The sequence below is a fragment of the Zootermopsis nevadensis genome, unplaced genomic scaffold (assembly GCF_977971745.1).
Source record: "Zootermopsis nevadensis isolate Lab colony 2312 unplaced genomic scaffold, Znev_1.0 Znev_ptg000029l, whole genome shotgun sequence".
Lineage (NCBI taxonomy): Eukaryota > Metazoa > Arthropoda > Insecta > Blattodea > Termopsidae > Zootermopsis > Zootermopsis nevadensis.
The window spans coordinates 2,128,154-2,153,827 of NW_028259161.1; the positions used below are offsets into that span (position 1 = coordinate 2,128,154).

General features: G+C 41.7%; 2 protein-coding genes across 5 annotated transcripts in view; one reads left to right on the forward strand and one right to left on the reverse strand.

Moving 5' to 3' along the window:
• LOC110827345 (multiple PDZ domain protein) overlaps positions 1-25,674 on the reverse strand; it is a 162,909-nt gene that overhangs the window by 127,780 nt on the left and 9,455 nt on the right. The window contains exon 2 of one of the 2 annotated variants that reach the window (XM_087358116.1): positions 8,210-8,271. The exons of the other annotated variant lie outside the window; for it this stretch is intronic. The gene's annotated coding sequence lies outside the window, so the exon portion shown is untranslated. The remainder of the gene's footprint in view (positions 1-8,209; positions 8,272-25,674) is intronic. 2 annotated transcript variants of the gene reach the window in all.
• On the forward strand, positions 628-25,521 carry Dab (DAB adaptor protein). 3 transcript variants are annotated; one of them, XM_022058977.2, is made up of 8 exons: positions 628-843; positions 11,568-11,782; positions 12,754-12,897; positions 13,749-13,889; positions 13,976-14,617; positions 15,634-15,814; positions 15,923-20,410; positions 21,922-25,521. In XM_022058977.2, the coding sequence occupies exons 1-7, from the start codon at positions 699-701 to the stop codon at positions 20,407-20,409; spliced, it is 5,955 nt and encodes a 1,984-aa protein (XP_021914669.1). In that variant the 5' UTR covers positions 628-698; the 3' UTR covers position 20,410; positions 21,922-25,521. The 3 variants fall into 3 exon arrangements, with proteins under 3 accessions (XP_021914669.1, XP_021914667.1, XP_021914668.1); XM_022058975.2 differs by having other exon boundaries at positions 15,634-20,410; XM_022058976.2 differs by lacking the exon at positions 628-843 and adding an exon at positions 9,486-9,653 and having other exon boundaries at positions 15,634-20,410.

Sequence of the window (25,674 nt, forward strand, 5' to 3'; positions counted from 1 at the left end):
ACTGTGCTGGTCCCATGATAATGTATTACTGAACACACGGAATTGAAATACAACGGTGGGGATGCTGGGTTTGTAGGCCATTTCAATTATGTTGTGTCAGCTGCTGGTGTTACTTAGCGTTGAATGAAAGAATGAGTGGATGGTGACTTGCAAGTGGCCGAGGCCTCCATCTAGACAATAACTAAGAACAACTGAGGAAACCCGCAGCTTCTCAGGCCCAGATTCAAACCTGATCCTCTCCAATATAAGTCAGTGGTGTCTGGTCTTTAGTGATGAGCCCGTCGTACAAAATTTCAAAAAAATCGAGAACCAGGAGCGAGGTAGGAGGCATGTGCTCTGCGTATGGAAACCAGGCTAAACACATGAACACACGAAACATTCAGCCACGCGGCGAGACGCAATAAGATTATCTAGCGTGCTGGTGATATCCGCGCGGGTCTTGAACCAAGGGTGGGAGCCACCAGTTGCGTCATAACACATCAGAATCCCGACACACTCAGTTTCCAAACATCAACAAAAACAGCGAGGATGCAAAAGGTTAAAAATAAATGACCTTAATGTTTACAAGTTTCCAACGTTGGCAGCACTGCATGGCCGGCGTTTGTTTCATCCTGTGCACAAAGCGAAGGTCGTGCTAGAGGCAGTGAGAGCCACAGAACGGTGTTGTGACAAGAGCAGTGTGAGCGTGAGGGTAGGATATGGGAGATCAACTGGACTCGGGGGATGCTGAGGGGAGATTCCCCATCAAAGAGAGCGGCATGAAGGATGTCAAAGAGGGGTCCAGGAAGCTCAACATCAAAATGAGCTTCAGGACCTTGTCTTCGCCAAGGAAAGCCGACAAAGGTAGGCTTCAAGCACAATAGCATGGCCCTGGCAGCAGACTAGTTTTCGATCTTTTCAGCTGTACTGTCGCTGGAACCTCAGTCTCTCCTCGCTCATGCGTTACTGGGTGCCTCAGTGGGCATGAAAATGTATGGAACGTTGAAACCAAAGTTGGTAGAAAGTGCACAAACAAGTCCACTTGTATTAATTGCACTGCCATTATATGGAAAATATCAAACTGTGTATAACATCCCACTAGTAGTGTGACAATGTATTCAGTACGTACTTAAATATGATACTAAAGTGTGGAGGGAAGAGACCACTCGAAAATGTAGGCATAGATGGGATGATACTATTAAAATGCATCTTAGGGAAATAGACTTGGGGTGTGGTTTGGATTCATTTGGCTCAGGACCGGTGACGGAATCTTTTGAATACGGTAATGAACTTTCGGGTTCTATACAAGGGAGGAATTTATTTATTAGCTAGCTGAACGTACAATTCAAGGACTCTGCTCCATCGATTTAGTTGTGTTGAAATTCACCTGTGCCTTCACGGAAAGTTGTACATCATTTTGGGTCAAAAATTAACTTCGTGGATAGGCTTTAGTAATATCTGCGAATACAAGATTTAATCAGAATCATCTTATTAACAGCAAACGAACATTCTGATGATGCTTTGCCTCAGGATAGCGCGGCTGATTTCTAATTTGAAACGGGTTTGAGGTTTCTTTCTGTCAGAAATTCAACTGATTCAGTCTCAAGTTATTTTACAACGCTGTTACAACCGCAAATGTTAGTCTGAAGCAATGAATGAGTTGTGAAGATGGTGATTAGGCAGGTATTTCGAAGGAGGCAGTCATGGCCTACTTGAAGGTACTATCCCCGCAGACACTAGAGGAAACTGAGGAACACCACCACAAGAAACCTCGGGATAGCCGGCTCCCTCTCGAATAGCGATTGCATTCAACCAACAATAACAATTCCAGTAACAGTAACAGTATAAATCATTCAGAAACACACGCAGTGCTGTCAGGAGGGTGTTACGAGACCTACACAGTGACCGAACTGTATCAGCATGATTACATCAAATGGATGCATGTAGCATGCATGGAGGAAACATGGGCCTGTATACGTTTCTGGCAATAAACTCTCTCGGGAAGAAAATTGTAAAACAAATCTTAGAGAAATACACTTGTGAAGACGTGAAATAGATCATGGTGGGCTTTTGTAGACACGATAATGAACCTTTGGGATCCATAAATGAATTTAATTATTTTCAGAAGTTTACTAACTATCAATTGTTCAACGACGGTCGTAGTCCTGAATTATTTAGTGTCACTTATTTCTTGGGTTATTTAACGACGCTTTATGAAATGCCCGAGTTTGTAGCGTCGAATGATTTCAAAATACAGGTAACTAAAGAAATGTCATTAACATGTACGTACTCTGGAAAAGCAAGACACCTGACACGGAATCTTAAGTAGACACGTTGAGATAAATTCCGATCGGGAGACGGAAGCGGGAACCAGTATCTCTACGCTGTGTTGGAAACTCAGGCAGGAGAAGAATATTCAGGCACAGTGTAATGTCGCGTCTATAAATAAGCCAGTCCCATCTCTCAAAGCGACAGAGGCGCTTCCGAAGTATCGGAGGACGCTCTGCCATCTTGAAACAAACTGAACGATAAATCAGTGCACAGAAATGCGCACACTGATTGATGCATGGAATCTACAGTTCCTTCCGCAGCTTGAAACAAAGTCAGGCCCTTCCACTTCCGGTTGATAGCGACGGAAGTTGTGGGATTCAAGCGTGCCGATCACCGACTCCTTGCCGCAAGGACACAGATTCAATCCCAGGAAGCCCATGTGTCCTGAGGCCGCGAGACAGAATTTTCACCGATGCTTCACACACGCGAATCGCGACAGGCCTGAGCAGCCGGCACAGTGTTTCAGCCTCTGACACCTCTTGGGTCAGGATGAACTTCACTCTAGGCTCTTCTGGATTTTCAGTCGGGACAAACAAGTCGATTTCCGTAACAAAGAGACATCGAACATGTCAGGAGAAACTGGAACGCAGCTGTCTTGTATTTCCAACACGACTAACTCCATGGAGCAGAGTCCGTCGTGAGAAGCTGATAGTCTCTTAGCCGGCCAAGAATTCCCAGCCTTTTATGGAACCCGAAGATTCACCAGATCACTAAACCGGTTGAATGTAGTCCACGCACTCAGTATTTTTACGATCCATTTTAATATCATCTTCCCACCTACTCCTATTCACCCAAATGACCTCCCTCTTCACATTTTCCTACCAGGTTCAAATCGCGGCCAAGACGTCGGTTTTCCAGAGTATGGTGTCCGTGGATTTCCTTAGTGCGCCCAGGCGAGTTTAGGACAAACCACTTTCCGCGCACATGGCCACACTATCATTACAATGACAGTAAATTATCAATAAAGAGACACCGAGCTGGTTGGCTGGCTTATAGGCCCAATCTTGTGGCACTCGGCTCGTTTCGTGGTTTTTCTGTCCTTCGAGGCAAATGCTGTGACGGTCCAGCTCCCGTCATTTCCACTTTTTTGTTCTTAAACATTCTTTAATCTAATTCGGCGCTCCATAACCTCCGCACTTGATACTGTCGTTAAACTGCCTACGCATGTCCATTACGATCAGGCCCCAAAAAAATCACAAAATGTTTCGTGTTATGCAGCACTGGGATAGTCGGTTCAAATTCCGCTGCGGACATTCTTTTATGTCCGCCATTTTCTGTACTATCCTGTGCGGTTACAGTCCTTACTATTGTCCGATCCACTGTCCAAAGAATTCACTGCTTCAGAATTACAAAGCGGAACAGACCAGATCGTCTAATTCGTGGCAGGTGAGGTTACGTACGCAAGAAGAAAATCTTCGTTATGTACCAGGTCAGAATTTGTGTCATCTCCGTAGAAGATATGTGTCCCCCTTGCTCATAAAGAATTAATACGGCTTCTGATTACTACATTACACGGTAGAATTTATTTAGCGTCAAATATGGGGATCGAAACGCAAGTCACCAACTCTCAAGGTACTGTCCCAGCAAATGTGTGTATGGACTAGAAAAGAACCGTCAGGACAACTGGTGTCACAGGCGAGACTCGAACCGGGAACCTCCCTGCAAGCAAGGTGCCCCTTGAGGATTATAAGCTAATCAAATCAGCAAACAACCTACACACTCCTCTTGTGTTTATCGCCATTAAAGGTTTGTTACTAAGCAACGCCGTGTCCAGCTGATTATAAATGGAAAGTTTTGGGGAGGGAAGTTCTATCCCGGCGACTGACTGGATTAGCAGATCTCCAGGGCCTTCGATTGCAGCGAAACAAGGCTCAGAATTCATCTGCTGCAATCTGAATATAGAAATTACGTAACTCTGGCATTTTACGCCGATCTCTCAACGGTTCACGTGAGACTGAAGTGCAAATTGGCCATGAAATACATGCGCAGGGCTTACCAGACACGAGCTGGATGTGTCACAACAGGAAGCACATTTATTTCCTCACTCGAAGACTTTCGGCTGTTTCCCTACTCCGATGTTTCGACTGTGGTGACCCACTTAAAGGCACTACCTGCAATAACTGGCATAAACCACGAAACAGTCGGTCATCTCTTTGGACAGGAAGCCATCATAGCATTGCAGCATTTTAGGGAAATATCTGCGTGGATTCGATCCGAGGACTAAGGATCACAAGAAGAAAATTACAGACTAGTAAAATCGAATAATATATTGGTAGGCGGAACCTCTTGGAAAACAGCCGTAGGAGGGAGGATAATATTAAAATTGATCTTACAGAAATATTTTCTGAAGACGTGATTGTTTCTAATCAGGAGTTTCGGTGTTAGCAGCTGTGTACCGTCGGATTCTGTTCTACTACCAAAGTTCGCCATTTGCTTCTGAAAAGAGCTGTTTGAGCTTCATGCAGACTCATTGTGAACCAAAATTAATCACACACTGGACCGTTCTCCCCATCGAGTACAAAACTGATTCCAAATACGTGGAACACCTGCCAAAACCGAGTTAAGGACCAACAGCTGACCACTTGTTGCAAGAGTTTCTAACATGTTGGTTGCTCCTCATGCAGACAAACCGCATGACTTCGTCTCACCATCGCCTTGATGAGTTTCCTGGCTATCTACAGGCACAACTCCGTACACTGACGAGAGTTTTCCATCCGTGCCTTAGGTTATTCAACGACTCTGTTTCAACTGCGTAAGTTATGTGTGCTCGACTTCCCAGTGTCCCCACTGCACTTCAAATTACGTTCTTGCGTGTCTGCATAAACCGTGCTGACATGATGCTTGAATCCATTCAGTGGATTTCATTTACGTAACTGAATGTCTACTACAGTTCCTAGATAAACTTATCAGACTAGCTACTTTGTAGGAACGAGTAATAAATGACGACAGTAGCACAAATAAGATACAGAAGTATATTCAGAAAAAAGTTCAGTAACCGACAGACAAACAGCGATATGCGAGATATCGAAGCGGCAGCAATGTTGTCTGCAATTGGACTGATCCCCTGCAAGGGGTAAATTGGTCCAAAGCACTGGTGTTGTGTTGTTCTCCACAAGAGGGAGGGGCAGGAAGCGACGTATCAGTGAGAATGCACAATTGCCAGTGTTGCTTCACTCATACACGACTTGGGAAAAAATCTTTCTTTACCACCAACGTAGCGCAGTCTATTAAAATGTGGCAGCTTTACGAACACACGCAGTAAACTCGAGAACAAGTGAACTCCCTGCTGCAGAATCTTTCGTGAGAAGTTGGTAGTCGCTAAGATTGTCAATGAATTGCCCATCTTTCGTCGAACCCGAAAGTTCATTACCGTGTTCACAACAGCCCGCCACCACCGGGGTCAGATGAATCTAATCCACGCAATCGCACATCAATTCCAGTTTAATATTATCCTCCCGTGTATGCTGATCCATACAGATAAAACAAGGCGTGTTTTCTTAAATGAGATAACTATTCTGCATCGTTCATTGTCACAGAAGATGGACCGCGGCTTCCCAACCTGACTTAAACCATAAATACACGAAAACGAGGCAAAGACTCACATTACATGCGTACAGCAGAAAAAAGTTAATCTATGTACCAAAGACATGGGCCAGAATAAATCTGCCAGTAAACTGGACACCGGCTGGAATATCGGGGTTCGATTCTCAGCAGGTACCACCACCACCTACCTGTGAGGCCGACCCAGAATCGTATCAAATGAGGATATTTCGGCCGGAGCGTAAAGCTCCTAGCTCAATAATGCGTCGAACTTTGCCTTGACTCTCTCTCACGCGCGTGCGCGATGCTTACGCATAGGAACAACTTTCACTTTCACATGACCCAAAGCTGAATTTGAATGACGCGTCCTCCGAACCTGAATCTCGTGGAAATCCATTCTTCGGCGAAACTTGCACTTATTTGTGGCCGCCTAGTCTGCTGCGCCATAAGGGGAAATGAGAAATGCATGCATAATTTTGGTTGGAAAACCTTAATGTAAAGGTCCTCGTGGAAGACCTAGGCGTTGATGGGAGAATGGTATTATTAAGTGGATCTTACAGTTAATGAGATATCAAGGGTGGAACTAGATTGAATTGACTCGGGCTCGAATGGCGGGTTTTTGCGAACGCTGTGAACCTTAGAAACTACAAGGTCTCGGTAGTTTCTTGCCCAGCTGAGCAACACTGATCGGCGCAGAGCATAACATGCAGCATCCCACCCTCACTGGTTTGCGGAAATTCCATGCGGAGATTACGACACTACTCATCGCAGTGCCCGTTAAACAAGTGCGCATAGCACCCACGCCCGCCGCACTCCCTCGCCATAATGTGGGCGGGGCGGGGGGGGGGGTCAGAGGTCAGAAGGCGCCACTTGACGTCCTAGTCCCGCGTTACTAAACGCATTCTAGTCACCATCCACCTGTTCGTGTTCAAAGCCTGCTTTTTGAAGATTCCTCACGAAAACATTTCGGCCCAGTCAACGTGACAAGACCAAACTCTGAAACGAAGTTATATAAGTGTACATACAAGTATTTTGAAAATGTTATCTCAGAATTTCAATACTTGAGAACAACAACAATGACAACAACAAAAAACATAAACATCAGAGCCATATGTACTTGTTATTATTCAGTTGAAGCCGTAACCCTGATCGTTGTTTTGCGTGGTTCATGGGTCCTGACAGAGGTACGCTTGAAAGCAAAGTGCTGAGAAAAGTATTTTGACTTCAGACTTCAGCAGGATAATACATGACGAGGATCTCGGCAATTTACACAGTTCACCTACTGCTGCTAGGATAATAAAATCTAGATGGCAGATACAAGAAATCCACACAGAATTTTGCTACAGATACCTCTCAGCCGAGAAGATGGGGGTTATAACATTGATACAGCAGTTGAAGGGAACTGGCTCAGGGCGTGTCCAGTGGCCCGACTTCGGTATTAACATGTTGAATCTTCAAGTCCTGCTGCCAGAGTTGGTTATTTTTGGACAACACATAAAATACACACGAGTACATTTGTTTGCCTGCAGTACATATAGCAGAGCCCTTCATCCCGGAACCGAGCCTTAATGAAGTTGAAATTCCCGTTGGGAATTTAAAACGTTATAAATCTCCAGGCATCAACTCAATTCTAGCAGAACAAATCCATGCAGGTGGTAGGACACTGCACTCAGAGATACATAAGCCTACAGTCTCGATTTGGAACCAAGAAGTACTACCACAACAGCGGAAAGAATCAGTTGTTGTCCCTATCCATTAAACATAAATTTGTTAGGTTAATTAAGATGTGTATGGATGGGGCATCCGGTAGATTTCGTATAGATAACCTTCCGTCGGATCCCTTCCCAGTGCACAATGGCCTAAAACAGGAGTATGCTTTATCTCAAATGCTTTTTAATTTTCCTGTAGAACACGTCATCAAGAAGGTTAGAGGGGATCGGGAAGGGCTCGAATTGAATGGTCTGCACCCAGTACTTGCCTATGTTGATGATGTCAGATTGCTGGGGGATGGTGTGGGTACCATAACCAAGAATGCAGAAACCCCCCCCCCCCAACAGGCTTGCAAGGAAATAGGCCTAGAAGTAAATGTAGACAAAACGAAGTACATGGACGTAATACGGGATCAACATCAGCAACAACATAATTATAAGTAACACATCATTTGAAAATGTTTCAAAATGTAAGTATCTGGGAACAACAATAACAAATATAAAAGAGGTCCATGATGAAATTAAGAGCAGAATACATTCGGGGAACACTTGTTTTTATTCAATTCAAAAAATTTTATCACCTCGTACGCTATCCAAAACACTAAAGATCAGGATACATAAAACAATAATTTTGTATTTTGGTCTCTTACCTTGAGGGAAGAACGTAGATTACAAGTGTATGAAAACAAGGTGCTCAGGAGGATATCTGGACCTAGGAGAGATGAAATAAGAAGGAAATTTAGAATATTTCATAATGAGGAGCTGCGTGAGTTGTGCAGGTCACCTGTAAAGTCTGCCACCAGACAGTTTGTTAGTTAGTACATGTGTTTAAACACGCATTTAAATTAGTTAAAGAAATGCTGAAATAAATTATAGACATTTCATACGAATCCCGAAGCCAATAACGGCACGCATACTTCGCATTACAAACACGTTCTTCGTGCAACGTTGTTTTTGGAGAAAAGATCTTGAAATACTACGTACTTTCCTATAGGTTTGCCAACACAATCCCAGAACTTCCCATGTACAGCAAGCAATCCCGCAATTTATGCAGCCCACACACCGGATACCCAGCGGGTTTTCGTGCTTTTACTCGCACACTCAGGAAAATGCAGGGGGCATACCTTAAAAGAGGCCAAAACAACTTCCTGGTACAAACCTTACGATTTTTATAATTCACAGTTCATTCACTGCCACACAACATCAAAATTTGATATAATCGGATAAAATAACTGAATAAACAACGTATCTTTACTGACGGAAGGGAAGCTGTTAAAATGGCAATATACAAAATACAACAATTTTTATTCTCTGGTTGACTTATCGTTATAGTTCAGTTATACAGTTTGGCATGGTTGGATTCATCTGGCTCACGATAGGTACTGAGAGCAGGCTCTTGGGAACACGCTAATGATGAACCTCTGACTTCAAAAAATTCCATGAATTTTTTGACTACATAAATGACTATGATCTTCTCAAAAAGTTCTCTGCCCCATGGAGTTAGTTATATACAAAGAAGGAAACTAGCCTTGTTGTACAGCATGTGTCTACTGCTCCAGAGAAAAGTGGCATAGTTTACACTTGAAATTATAGACTAATTCACCATGATAAACAGTGGGTGCTGAGAGGTGTTAGGATGGAATCCCAAACCTAGCTGTGCCTGATTGTATTTTGCTTCCTAAAAATGTAAATTACAGGACAGCGCCTCACAACAAACAATAACCATTCTTTGTAATGACTGCAGCAACACTTGTCCACTGGTCACTTCACATCGGAGCAGTACACACTGCAATGACATAAACAAGACTGCCATCTTCCTGCAAAGTATTGATCAGACCTCACTGGGCATGGCACAGTTGCCCCAACCCTCCCCCTGCCACAGATGTGGATCAATGAAATGTATATAACCCTTCCCGAAGGCAGAAATCAATGCAGAGTGGAGAGCATACAGTGGAGTGCTGGGTGGTCATCAAAACAGAATAAATTATTCCATTTGGAAAATCACTGGGTAATGCTCCAACTCTAGTGAACTGTAGCCAGTGTTGTTAGTGTGTGACATGCAAACCTTGCGCAAGAAAACAAGTCCCTGTAAATGTGAGTACACCCATTCACTGTGTGTCATCATGTAATTACATAGGTTAGTGTCACTCTCCCCTCCACACTCCTAACAGCAAGTGTTTTGGAGAAGTGTCCCACACTGAATGTGATCCTTTGGTAGCTGGCATCAGGAAATTTCCCCATTTCCATCAGTCTTCTCATTTAAGCATGTTTACTCATGTCTTGCTTTTGCGATATGCCTGCTTTGACACTTCGCTACAGAACCAGCTATCCTGACTAGGGTCTTTTGTTGTTTTCTTCAGTCTATCCAGCTGAATGCTGGGGTAGTACCTGTATCCAGTGCCTCAATGTCACAATTTTGAAACAGAGTTTCACACTGAGTTATGATGTCCAAGTAGTGCCGTGTCATTTTGTTCTACCCATTGTGCTACAGAAAACAGTGGAAACTTATAGGAACAAAATTTCATTATTATGCCAGGTGTACAAGCACAAACATTCCTACAACCCATTATCAATCACTGCACCTGATTTAAATGTTCAAAACAAATTACTCTTTACTTCAAGTAACTCCATGGTACAGGATCTCCTCTTTATATATTCCTACCAACATTCTATATGCATTTCCACCATGAATAAATCCAAAATTTTTGGTTCACAAAATTATAGTTCTGTAATTTAATTCCTTCTTGTCGATAATTTTTGCACAATGCTGAGCACATATTTTGACTGGGGCTGCAAGCACTAGACTATGTGGCTCACTTTGCTTGTATTAGGAGACAAATGCTCGAAATAGAAAAATGGGATGTTTGTGCTTCTCCTGAGAATATCTCAAATCGCCGTACAGAAGCTGCCTTAAAAACTCCCCAGTGATTTACTATTCTTGATTATCTTCACATCCAAACCTTTGTAGATTATTATATGACCTTCAAATCATGATCATTACTGAAAAGTTCAGGAATGTGTCAGATGCTGCATGATATCAATCTTCAGTCTAAAGTGAAATGTGGGAGCACTGAGGCTGCTGCAGTCACAAACTTTCATAACCCTGGGTCAGGCCTACCAAATTTCATACACAGCAAGTTGAATAAGAGTGCTAAACCCCATTTTCTGTAGGGGAGGACAGAGGTAATCTTTAATTTCACAACTGCACAACAATTGCATGGTGGGTTTTAAACTAACCAACACTGATTTGACTGCCAGAGCCATCTAGCAGTTAATCAGGAGACTTGGGTGAGAAATGGCCACTGAATTTTGCTTAAGAAACATATCATATCATGACCGTAAGGTTCTTTTACATGACGTAAATCTACGATATGGGACTGCCAGCTTTACTTCCCCTCCAAAGGAAGTTGTGCTATCACCCTTAAAAATCCATCGACCTTGGCCAGGATTGAACCCGCGAACCTTGGGTCCAGTGGAGATCACGCTAACCACTAGTCCACCTGGGGCGACTTCATCATTACATATCTCTAATAATAAACCCTGTCCAGAGCCAGCTAAGTTCACTTCACATCTTCACACATTCTGCAAGCTACATTTTGTTTGGTTAATGTAACAACTTTCTCATATGTATAGGTTATATACAGTTACAAGAGAGAATGTTTGTAGACTAATTGATGTGGAAGGAAGTGGCCTATTTTAAGGTACTACTCAATATTCACCTGCAGTAACTGAGCAACCATGAAAACCTAAATCAGGATAGCCAGCCTATGGACCAAGAATTAAAGCTGGAATGCACTCATCATGTAGTGCTAAACACAAAACCACAACAATCTGTATGGTTCTCATTATCTTCCTCCAAGGCATTCAAAACACATTTTATAGGATTTCATACACCCAGCATCTCCCACACAACTCCACCTTTCTGATATAACTGCCCTAACAGTATTAAGTAACAGAATATAGACACGTTGCTAATGACATTTTATTTCTTATCACTTTACATTGCAGACAAGAATGAACCCTCACGTTTCTTGGGAATAGGGGTGAGCTTCAAGGCAAAGCTGATTGGAATTCTTGAAGTAAGTGAGGCTCGGGGGGACAGGATGTGCCAGGAAGCACTCGCAGATCTCAAGATGGCGATTCGAGCAGCTGGAGAGCACAAACAGAGAATAACCATCAATATTGCTATTGATGGCCTTCGTCTCAGAGATGAAAAAACAGGGGTATGTGGCTACAGGGTTTGAAATAAAATATATCACATATAAATGCCATAGTTCTTTTCATGAACAATATGGCCATGGTACGGAAGAGTAATATTTCTGAGAATAATTATAAACACTTTAGCAGTATAACATACAGAAGCCAAGTTAATTTTGTTTTGAAGTTTAAAAGGCATAATTAATCAATCTGCAGGCAACACTTCTCTCACAATATAATATGTCAGCAGCAAGTTTTGTTTAGTGTTTAAATGCATAAATGGGAATTTTGTCTGTGCATATACCTTGACCTCCTTTAAGTTTAAATGAAAACTGATGTGTGACCATGACCTCAGTAAACCAGGAATTGCTTGTGCACACAACAGTAACAGTTACAACAGATCGAAAAGTCTCAATTGCAGCATATTTTGCAACAGTTACCAGACAAATCAGCATATTATGAAAATTATAACATAACACACTCTCCATTCCCTACAGAAACCTCCTGAAAAACTGACTGCACATTGTATTCATGCATGTATAATTCTGTTAGATTTTTACTAGAAGATACAACCAAAAATGTTGATATTTATTCAGAATAGTTTATTTCCCTCTGTGTTTCAACAACAGTAATTAACTAAGTAACTAGATGACTTAGGAAACCCAAAGGTTCATCACTGAATCAACCAAAGCCCTCCACCAGTCCCTGTCCTGGCCAGCAAAAATTTAAATGTAGTTCAGAGGTTTGAGTGAGGTTTATCCTTAACTTAATGGTGTGTACTGAACAACGAAATTTAACTTTCAACTTCCTAGTGAAAATATCAGGTGTGAAAGAGTTGATGAACATGATGTGATGTCTTCTAAATCAAGTAGAGTCATTAACACAGACCAAACATCAGTTTTCAAAAACATTCAATACAATGAAATGTGCTTATTATCTTTAGAAAGTGTTTAAATACTCCATAGTGACTGAATCACGAGACCTCCCTTTCTTTCAGGACTGCTTGTATCATCACCCAGTTCACAAGATATCCTTTATCGCACAAGACATGTCTGACTCCAGGGCTTTTGGTTACATCTTTGGATCTCCAGATACAGGGCACAGGTTCTTTGGAATCAAGACAGACAAGGCAGCAAGCCAAGTAAGCAGTGCCAAATGTATGAAATTCTGACAATAACTTCCATCACCACTTCACATACAGTCATCGATGAAGAATAGGTATTAACTTTCCATACTTAAAATTAAGGCAAAAACATTACATAACAGGTTCATATAAATTATGCTGCCATTTTTTCATGAAATCTTCAAATCATAATAACTTTTGATTGAATTGAATGCTCCTTGCATAGGCAGAACACCAACAAATGAGACAGCAAACACACATTTGTTTATAATTATATTTCATGCAGTTGGTATGTTATTTCCTTTACTTTCTACAAAGTAACTTCTACAAAATTTGTACTTTTTCAAGTCCTATTATCCCACAAAATCATAAGAACCTATATTTATATTCAAAATTTTTCAAAAATACTGTGTTCGGAATGATTTCAAGTGGCATAGCCTTACTCTCAACTAATTCCATGAAGCAGAATCTTTCTTGAGAAGTTGACGGTCATGCAGCTAGTCAAGAAATTCCCACCTATTATGGAATCTGAAGGTTCATTACTGTGTTTAAAACTGTCACTGGTCCCTATCCTGAGCCAGATGAATCCACTCCATCATCATCTATGGTGCTTCGGCCTGTTTTCGGGCCATGACCTCCCCACTTAGGAGGATTCTTGGTCTTTTGAAGCATGCATTTGTCAGTGACCAGCCCACTGACGAATCCACTCCATACCCTCACCCTATTTCCTTATGTCCCATTATCCTCCCAACTGTGCCTAAATCTTATGACCTTCCAATTCCCAAAAGTTGTTACTGAGGACACAGAACCTTGGGAAGTAGATTTTTACTTTTGGAATCATGAAATATTAAACTTATTTTGATTGGCAGGTTGTGATAGCAATGCGAGACTTGTTCCAAGTGGTCTTTGAACTGAAGAAAAAGGAAATAGAGATGGCAAAGCAGCACATAGAGCAGCACCAAATCAAGCTTGGTGGAACCCTCTTCTTGGAATCAGGGTCAAATTCCAAGGTAAGCCGAGCAGAGCAGCCAGTGAGCGTTGTCCAGCCAGATGACCAGACTAGATAGCTGTGACTTGCTGGTGCTATGTGTTACAGAATGGAGCAGCAGGCATCTCTGATGAGGCTGGGAGCAAGATGAGGACAATTCAGGAAGATTCTGTCAATGAGAATGGAACTGTATCATCGGGAAAGTCAGCTCAAGAGACATCTGAAGTGATAGCCGATCTTCTTGATCTGGAATTCGAGCTTAACAGCATTCAACAAGGACTTCATCAGATGGAGAGGATAACACCATCAGATCCATTCGGACCATCAGCAGCCAAAGAGGATCCTTTTGGAAGTGATCCATTTGGTGATTCTTTTACCCCAGATACCATGTTTCCACCACCTAAAAGCACAAAGTCTACAGCTGTAACCATTCCTCCCCCTCCACCCTCCCTAAAAGACACTTCTCGTTCCTCGGATCCATTCAATGTCCCCCCTCCCACAAGGCACCCACACCGACGCAATGTAGCCCGCTCAGAACGGTATAGTTCAGACACTGTCAAGCCACTGCCTGCAGCACCTGCCCAACTGACAGCAGCACCAACAGTTGAACAAGAAAAACACTGGTTTGACCAAGAGACAGAATCCCTGTTTGATGAAGGGGAACTGATCACTCCACCAATGCCAGCTGCTTCAATGGTCACAGCCACCACTACAAGCACTGTGTCAGCCACCACACTGAAAACAGACCAGGTACTTCAAAATGTATGGCTCACTCTCTGAGACTGGTTTCCAGTGTATTTAGCAGTGCTTTATTAATCTCTTGGGTAAAAAGCACTGAAGAGCACAGTGACCAGTTAACTCAAGAGGAATGCCAAGGAAGTGGTAGTGGACTATCTTAAAATATCCCAGAATTTCCTTGGATGGTCTGAGGTAAACCATGAAAATTCTAAGTCAGGATAGACTAATTTCAGGCTGAGATTTATATCCAGGAACTACTCAATCTGAAGCAGTGCAATATTAAAATTGCAAAACAATGAAAGGAGGGGGCCCACAGACATGTCACTGAGGTCCAGAAGCACAACAAAGGTTAGCACTGCAACACATTCAGACAGTAGTGCCTTCTACAGTGACCCTTCATTTCTGAGTCTGCACTCTTTACTTAGTAACTTGAATCTGTGTTTATGTTAAGACCCAGTGATGTGAAAAGGAAAATACTGCCCACTGGATCTGAATTACACAGCTCACAGTATGTAAGGACATACATACATTGTTGGATGTACCTCATGAAGTGTTCACCTCAGAGAAAAATGCCTTCAATAAACGTTTTGGGTATCCAGAAAACACATGTTATGTCTTACACAATATTTGCATAAGACTCACTGACTTTAAGAAAATACCTATTGTGTGCCATTGAAATCAGCAATCAAGCTCCCACAATTGCCCTAACATCTACCTGATGTCCACTTAATCTAAAAAGCATTACATATAATTGGTGGCAGACATAAACAGAATATTACAGTGTTAATGTAATATGAATGCTGGCATTTATAAATTACTTTTACTCTTCACAATGTTTAGTGTGGAAGTCATGGTAGTATTATTTTTTAGTTGGTACATCTGTTGATTGTCTACATAGATGGATGCATTTAAAAAGTATATGCATTGCATGGTTTTATTTACTGCATGTGGAATCAAATATTAATTCCTTTAAGTTAAATTAAGTTTCAGAAAGGTCACATATGATAAACCTATTTGTCTGTTCACAGGACCCAAGCGATAGTCCTCCAACACAGACAAATGGGAGCAGCCAGTTTGATGTCTTCACTGAACTGGATCCACTAGGAACTGGGCGCAGTAAGCCATACGTGGATAGGAAGGACTTCTTCCAGGAGCTTAAAAACCCGCCAAAGAAAGTTCTGAAGGACCTGGTAACAGAGGTGCCAACAAGTGAGGCAACTGCCCCTCTTTTCCAGGCTACCTTTGAAACAGTTAGCAGCAGTGTGAATGCAAGTGATGATATGGAGTCCACTCAGGAGTTTGTGTTGCCTGTTACAGATCCTGTGACTGCTAACAGCTCTGCTCCCATAACCTCCGCCACTACTCTAGCAACTTCAAAAGGAATAGTCCTTGATGTTGATCCATTTGCAGAAACTGATCCATTCTATAAAACTGATCCCTTCACTGAAGATGATTTCAGCCAGATCTGTGAGTTTCCACCTCTAGCAGGAAGTCAGGAAGACCCCTTTGACACAGGTTTTGCAGATTTCACAATGTTTGGGAAAGGTCAGAAAAGTGACATGACTGATACTAGCAAGGATGCAAAGAGAAGTTCTCCATTGCCTCAATCTGACACATCTGCGTCCTCACCAGCCACTTTCCATGGACCACTGCGTGTTTCACTGCCACCAGAGCCCTCACCCAACAAAGCTACTCCCATTACAGCACGATATGCTTCAGTGCATGCAGGGACTCTAAGCAAAACCAAGAGCAAGACACAGCATTCCCACAAACAAGCAACTATGGCAAAGTTTCCAAGCCCAAAGTCAATACAGTGCTCCAATAACCGTATGGTAAGGCAGATGACAGTGGATGTGTGTGGCAGCATCACAAACCCCATGCAATCCAGTCCCACCCCTCCTACACCTCCCACACCTCCAAGATCTGACAGACGCTCACCATCTGGTCAGGGTGTCCTGGAAAGCATCACCTTACGTAATCGTGGTGCCATAACACCATCTCCTCCTGTTGTGGCTTGCTTCCCAGATGTTGGAGATGGAGACTGTGCCTCACGACTGTCTGCCTCCAGCATAGAGCTTGCAGAAATTGCTCCAGAACCTCCGCCCCGCCCTGCAGCCAACATCACTACCATCAAGCCCCCACCACTCCCACCTAAGAGACAACAGGCTGGTCCAGTAATCAAGCCTCCACCTCGCCCCCCTCACACTGATGAGCACCCACACTATGACTACATAGAGAATTATGAAACTTCGTCATCGCCCACAATGCAGGATGAAGACAATCTGAAAAGTCCTCCAATTCCTGTCCCTGCAAGAAGACCAAGGTATGGAGACTCCAACTTTGGAACTGTTCCACAGAGACCTCGTAGGCAGATTCCAGTCACTAAATTTGATGATAATGACTACCTACCCCTATTCCCGTTGCTGCCTCCACCACAGAAGAAGAGCCCTGCCTCAGATCCAAGCAAAAATAGCCAGGCTGCCAAATCCCATCCTCCTGCAGCCACCACAATTGCCTCATTGCTGCAGTCTGCAGCCATTGCTACCACCACTATGGCAGATGAGCAGCCATCAAAACTTCGTCAAACCAAGTCCCTTGATATTACACTGAGTCAACTGACAAAGAGTGGACTGGCAGACCTTGCAGCCACACTTGGTGTCTCACCTGGACATCTCTCTAACATGACACTTCAGGACCTCACAAAATGTCTTTCACAGCTTTCAAGCAACTTTCAAAATGATCAGACAGAGAGTGAAGGAATCAAGAGGGATAAGTATGCCACATTGCGAGAGTCAGTTGATGAAGAGCCCATGTTTAAAGCAGAGTTTGAGATAGCTGAAACAACAGAGGATGTGTTCCAGGAGGCTCCATTTGACAAATATGCAGTGTTCAGGGAACTAATGGTGGAAGAAAATGGCAAAGAAGAGACAGAGATCACCACTACAGCCACTGTGACGACAACCACTACCACAACGACAACCACAACCACAACTACAGCAACAGCCAGCATTTCCATTGCCACAACCAGTGTGATCTCTACTCCTATTGTTGCATGTGGTGATGAGAGTAATACACCTCTTCAGCCTGCTGCAGAAATTATAAATGAAGAATCTCCTCCAAAACAGCAAACAGAAGACAGATATGCTGCCCTAAGGGAAATATCCCTTCAAGAAATTGTCCCTGAGAAGGAGGAGGTAGACACTTCAAGTGAGAAAGATGAAGCAGAAGTTACAAGGATGGATGAAGACTACAATCTCCTCACTTTATCAAGGGAGCAAAGTGAGAGCACAGAGTCTCCAACACTTGAAACTGCCACAGGAAAAGATCCCCAGTCAATTATAGAAGCGACAATCCTGGAGGAGGATGTCAGTGCTCTGGAGGCAGACAATGAAGAGGCTGCAGCAGAAACTAAAGACACTGTAAAACAACCATCAGAAGAAGCAGCCAATGGGTCATCTCCTTCTGAGAAAGGTGCTGTTCAGAGTTCTCCAGCAGGGCCAAAACAAAAGGAAGAAGAGATACCGTATGCAGGAGAAAGTTGGGCAAAATTTGATGGCAGCCATTTCTCAACAGACAAGCTAGCATCAGAAGGTCAGAGTGAGGGTGGAATTTCTCCTTGGTCATCAGATGGGAAGGAGTTCAACAGGATTCCACAATTGGCATGGCAGGAGGATAGAGGAGATGGTAGGAGAAGAAGGGCTCGGAGATCTGCCCCATGGCAAGAGGATGAGGAGTCAGAAGAAGGATGGAATGATAGGAGAGGTGATGCTGGTGTGTGGAATGAACGACCATGGAGAGAGAATGGCTGGAGTGATGGAGAATCATTCTATGAGGAGGTACCACCAGTTAAGGACAGAGGATACCGAGAAGAGAGAAGAGGTCGAAGGAGAAGAGTCTCCCCATGGAAGAGAGGGCAGAGGTCATCGAGAGATGTTTCTCCATGGGAATGTGAAGGAAGAGATGAGGAAGAAGAGCAATGGAGTGGAGGAGGCAGTAAGCGCTGGCAGGAGCGTTCCATGGATGAAGAAGATGAAGAAGAGGAAGAGTATGAAATCACCTGGAAGACAAGGCCCAAGCACAGAGGGTCTTCTTGGGATGATGAAAGAAGACGAAGGTTTGGGTCCAGGGATCTGAATGGTATCGACTATGAAGAAGGAAAAAAACGTAGGCCATCTCCTTGGAGAGAAGATGGTGACAGACGCAGCAGTTGGGAGTCTGTGTCTTGGGATGAAGATGATAGGTTCTCCCAACGAGACTTAAGTGAACAGCGACGGATGAGAGAAGATGAGTATAGGAGGCGGTGGGAGTCAGAGATTGAAAGCAGGGGATATGTGTGGAGTAGGAAGTGTCCAGCTGGGGAGGGAGAATATATGTGGCATGACCAGGCCACAAGGCGGAAACAGGATGGACACCATCGTTACTATAGGGACAGATCACGTGAATCACCTTGGGAGGATGAGTTCAGCGAACAAGGAGAAGAATCACCTCGATACCAATGCAGGAAATGGAACTGGCCCAAGCGACCCAGCAGTGCTTCAGAAGTACGAAGAAACACAGAGAAAAGCTCGCCAGGTGACTACAAGACCAGGATGATGGAAAAGCAACAGCACTCTCTCCCCACAATTGGTCGGATGGATCAAGGAGAAAAAATGGGAACCTACAGTTTCACAGACAGAAGGTATCGTGATAAGTACAGTGGACGACCTCGTAGCAGAGAAAGCTACTTCAACTCCGACCAAGAGTACGAACAACGGCCCCACCAGGATGGGAGGGTACGCAAACTGGACAGCTATGAGCAACGGGCACAAACACTTCAAGCCAGACGTCGGTACAAGAAAGCTCATGAACAACGTGGCTACAACCAAAAATCACCATTTGATGATGATTTTTCAATGCAAACATTTGACTTTAGTATTGAAAGTAAAAGCCAAGGTGCTGAATCTGATGCATCTGATGGTGCAAAGAAGAAATCTCCTCTCTCTGCAAATGCCAGTATAAAATCATGCACACCTACAGACACATTCCCAAAAAGGAAGGACAGCCAGCATTCTGAGTCTGAAACACGATCTGCTGAAGTTGTTCCCACCAGTCCCCATGACAGCCATGATGATGACGTGGGAAAAACAAGAACATCAAGGGGATCAAGTCATCGACAGTCTCCATTTGAAGATGATTTTACGCCAACAGAGACCCGAACATCCAACGCAAGACTTATGTCCAGCATTTCTAGTGACATTAGTGACTATCCAAAGTCTCCATTTGAGGATATCAAAAGCAGTTGCAGGGTGCAAAGTTTGGTAGAGGAATCTGTGTGTGAAAATGAGGTAGACCCAAAGAATGGTAAATTGAATGATGATGTGTTTCTTCCAGCAGAAAGTGAACAGAAGTTCGCAGACTTTGAAAATAACATGTTTGATAGTGGTAGTGAATTTGTACCATCAAGTAAAACTTCCACAGAATATCGACATGTAGATAAGAGGGTGCTGGGTGCAATGTGGAACAGTGATGATAGCAACAAGGTTGAAAAACATCCATCAGCTATGAAAATTCGTATGTCAAATTTGATGCGGGTTGATTCTTCTTCAAGCCTGAGAAAATCTGAATCAGTGAACATTTTTGCCCGTGAAAGTGATCCATTTGACGATGACTTCTTCAGCAATGAAATAACCATGACTACGCTTCCCCATCCTGGAGCAGAATTATCGAATCATGCTGCTGATAAATCCAGTTCTAACAACAATTCAAATGAACACTTCAAGTGGACCAAGGCTTTTGACTCCTTCAACTTTGATGAAGAGAAGTGAGGTATGTGTATACACGCATGCATTTTTCCTAACATTTCCTAATATGTGCTTGTTGTAAAATATTTTGTATGTTGCCTATGCTGATTATTAATGTGACATTTTTACAAACCTGATGTGAATACATTTAAATGAGGAGCTGGCAACTTATGACTACCAGGTCATATCAAAACAAGAATGAATTATGTCCATGTACATTAAGGTATGAAAATTCTGTTGGGCTACACATCACTGTTGCACTATGAAACATGAAAAATGGCAAAGGTGTATTTGAAAAAGTGGTACACAATATGTATACTCAAATATTTTAAGTACTGTATAAAATTGTAATGCAAGTAGACAGTGAGCATGGACAGGATCTCCCACAACTACTGTACCCTGAGGATGAAGATGAAGATTGTTCTCGAAACATTGGTGTTTTCTTCATTAAGCCACCTTACATGGCTGGTAGCCCAAGAAGAATTTATGTAGTCACCATGAAAGCTTCAGATCGTACAGTAAATTTACTGATAAGGTGAGCAACTGTTTGCTTCTGAAGAAGATTCTGCTTTATGGAGTTAGTTACTACATGTTTATTTTTTTGAAATGCAGTCACTAAATTGTTTTCTGTCATCTTTCTTAGCACAGAATCAGAAATATTCCAATATAATGTTACACAGTCTTTCTTGGACAGTTAATAACCAATCAACTGGTAAATAAATATCACTTTTTTCAAAAAGTAAACCAATCAAACCTATCCTGAACCAGCTCAATCCAAGTTTACAATCTGTTTCTCTAAGATAAATTCTAATATTATTCTCCCACGTACATCCAGAAATCTCAATTGACCTTCCAACTTTAGGTGTTCCTACCAAAATCCTGCATCCTTTTTTTACTTCCCCACATATGTTCAACATGTTCTGTTGCATACTTCTTTACTTTCAAAGTAATGAGCTTCTCAATATGTAGTATTCACCATCCTCCCATTATTATGTCTATCCTACTACTTTCAGGATTATCCTTCAACATTTGTGCAAGATAAATTTTGCCACACGAGATGTAAAAGGCAAACTCGCATGTAGGATTTGAGATTTTTAACAGTGGTGAGTCCAAAGATGGATGTCTTATAGATTGTAGCACCATGTAGTCTTGTAGTCTACCAGACTACATGGCACTACAACCCAGAAGACAGACATTTTCATAAACTCACATGTCTTAAATCAGCATCTTCCATAATTACACACCTATCAATCATCCAGAACACCAAATAAAGTCTAATCTTGAGCATCTAGAAGTTATGTTCTAACCTTTTTTATAGAGTTGGTTTGTGCAGTAGGGTTATCAATAAACAGTTCACTGGCAATTACAAGCTCTGGTTTATTCAGATAACAAGGTGCAATACTGGACTGAAATTTCTGCAGTACATTAGTCAGTATCTTAACACAGGTTATGATCATACCGGAACTATTGGCATAGGTTTGGAATGAACCAGCCTGGAACACTGCATTTCTAATTAGTTGTTTGTCTCTTTTGCAGGTTTTATTCAAGAGTCTTCTTTCAATTGCACCATTCCTCAGTAAGTTTGCAATTTACTTATTTAATTCAACAAGAACTGGAGAACATTTATATATTATAAATGAAGAAGATTCCAGCCTGTTTCAACACAATCAAAACACTATGCAATAAAGTGAAGCATATAGCTGCACATATCCGATAAAAACCATGACAAAAATGAATACTAATATCATGTGGCATCTGTTATTATAACTTGTTGTTTGTGGTGTTTGCATGCCTTCAACTGCTGGATCAGTTGGGCTCCATCATTCTACTTGTGTGGCCCCACAGAACTACCAGCATTATGGATGGGTGGGAGCTGGAGACTTATAGTATGAATGTTCTTTGTAATAAAACAGACTGCTCCTCACTGTATTAAAATATCAGGTCAGACCCAATGACACATACCTCACAGCAATGGAAACTACCATCACTACTCGCTAAGTAGCTATTCCTTAACATGGTCATATATATAATATATTGCAGAACCTGATGATTCAACACAGTTAATGACAAAGCCTGCCACTGGACATGATCCTGAATGACTTCTATCCAGCACATTTTCTTACAGTCTGTCTCCATAAGATACTGTCTTCCCATCTCCTTCTCAGGTCCTCAGTCTTAAACTGGCAGCTTTCCTAGGCTCTTTGTCATGAATATTCAGTCTACATGTTCAGCCCATTGTAACATCCTTGATCTAACAAACTTAAAATAAGGCGAAATCTTAAACTCCCTCACATTCTACTTTCTGCATTTATACTTCATCTCTCTCAGGACCACTGCTGCATATTTGTATTATATAAAATCCATTTTATCTTTGGCTGTTTGCTTGTAGTCCCAGGAGATATTTTAATGGTTGTGGATCTTAGGAAAACAGTGATCTAAAAAGTTCTAATTAATGATACTACTAGATGGAAAAATATTATTTTCCTAAGTACTGCTACCATTAAGCACATTTTTGAAGTACTTCTAATATGAATGGTGAGAATGTTGAAATAACAGGATGAGGCAGGAATATGGGAAAAAAGGTAACTAACTAACTAGATTGCGTACGAAATCTGAAGGTTCATCACCGAATTAACCAAAGCCCTCCACCGGTTCCTGTCCTGGGCCAACAAAATCCAGTCTCCTTCAACTCCTATCTCCCATAGTTCCTGCCTGATATTATCTTTCCACCTATGTCTAGGTCTCCCTAGCGATCTCTTACCCTCAGGCTTCCCGACCAATACCCGGTGCACACTTCTTGCCCCATCTATGCATGCCACGTGCCCTGCCCATCTCATTCTTCTTGACTTAGTCTTGCCATTTTCTCCATACCCCATCCTCTTCTCTCCTAGGCCTAAATATCCTTCTCAACACCCTGTTCTCAAACACCTGCAATCTGTGTTCCTCCCTCAGAGTGAGAGACCATGTTTTGCACCCATACAAAACAACAGGCAATTTTTTTTGTATATTTTAATCTTCAGGTTCTTAGAAAGCAGAAGGGAAGACAAAATATTTTGAACAGAGAAGTAGCAAGCATTTCTGGAATTTAGTCTCCTCCTAACTTCCTCATGAATATCATTTTGATTTGTTATTGTTGTTCCAAAATATTTTAACTTTGGCACACTTTCAAAGGATTTATTTATTAGCCACCCTAATATGATTTTGACTGCAGGTCTGCCGACAGGATACTAACATGTACTTAGTTTTTTTCTGATTCGGAAAAAGCTAAGAAGGAGATAAAGATACAAAAAGACAAAGGAAAGGATGAAGTGGGTACAGGATGAAGATGAAAGAAATCATTTCCCATTAATTTCAACAGATCCTTTCCACTAATTAACAAAATAAAATGTCATTCTATGCCCTATATTGATTTGTGCACTCTAAATTATTGCAATGTTCTTACATCAAACAGGAATTATGTTCATATAATCCAAATTCTGTAGTAAATGCCAAAATTTAACTCATATGCAGGTCAACACAGGCACTCTGATCCCAGTAACAGTCATTCTTGCTTTCTGGTTTGTGCTGCTATTTTTAAAAATGTATGACACTGAGACACAATTATAGGCAGTTTTCAGACTTGAACAATAATATGAGCACATAATATTAAAGTAAAACAGAACAATAATGTGAAATTTATAATCTTCTATCATCTTTCCCTTCCATTTGCTGAGGTTTCCAGCTAAATAGCTGACTGCTGCAACTACACCCTGATCCTTGTTTACTAAGATGTAGGAGCATGTCGTATAATGTTATCAGAAGCAATATCTATGCATTTGAATAAGAAATCATACTAGGTGTTGGTCCTTCCAACAGATCAGTAACTATAAACAGGACAAAGCAATTTAACAATACTCTATGCATAACCTAGTCCAGCTACAGACAGGTCGAAGACAATGTGCCATATGATGGGAACACTGGATGTTTTTACTGTAAATTAAATTTATGTATGTGTGTAATGTGATTAGTACTCTCCAACCAAAGGTTAAATTGAGTTATTCTTTTGAGTATGAAAGTGTTACAATGTTTTGTATGATAGACTGAATGTTGCCATGTATTTTGAATGTAAAATAGATACTCATTTTATTTGTAATTTATTTGTGTTTTGTAAAGCATTTCCATTGCTTCTTGATATACATATCCATTATTTAAATTATTAGTTACATATATGCTGCAGCATTTGGAGTAAATTTAGGGTCCAATTATATCTTTAAAAATACTTTCTTGGTGGTTCCTTTCAAAACAATTAGAAAATTTAATTTATTTATGGCCTACTCAGATATACTGAAAATACAGAGACTAAGGCAAGAACACCATCATTTTTAAAGTTTCATTCTGTGCATTCTGAAGTATGAAAGAACTCTGAAATTGCCTTGTGCAGTGAAGATAACAGACTTTTGAGATATTTGAGGAACATGGGATTATTTCAAAATCAAACGAATACAAGGTATCATTGCAGAGTTGAGACATGGAACCCTCCATGTCCCATTCTTGCAAGATATCAAAAAAGATTTTAATAAATTTTATATTATTCTTATAAGTCCCAAACACTGAGACTGATTGTTACAACAGAAAATGTTGTTTGGGACCTCAATATTTTTATATGAGGATGCATTAGAATAAAATGAGGTTCAAATGTGAAACAAGGGTTGTGCCATGTAGCAGTACTGTGATTTTATATCACCTTTTGGCTCATCTGCTGCATTCTGACATGTTTTTAGGACAGCTCAAGTGCCATTATGGAATGCAGGACACTTTTTGCAATGTTGGATGGCTGTGAGCCCCAACAGCATGATCTGCAGAGGGTGGAACCCCTGCCTAAATATTTTAAATATTTGTTTCATTCTGCTTCTTCATGCACCAGCCCTGACACATTATACTGATGCAGCTGTTGATCTTGCCTTGAATGTTGTTAAGAAAGATACTAACCTGTACAACCTGGTCTGTTTATGTTCATTCTAAAACTGTTAGCAATGCCTTTCTAAGGGCATAAGTACAATGTTTCAGGACTGAAGCAAAGAAGGAATACTGTAAAAAGACTAAGTCGTTGTGGCTCTCCTGCCGCAGTCAATAATAAAGGTCTACATTACATACAAATCATGTTATTGTTTCTACAGGTCATCAAAGAGGACTGTGAAATGGAAGTGACTATTCTTACCAATACTTTTAACCAGAAGCTTATAAACAAGAAATTGTACAATGTAAAAATTCAAAAGACAGTTAGCTGGGATCCCTATGTCATTGTTCTCT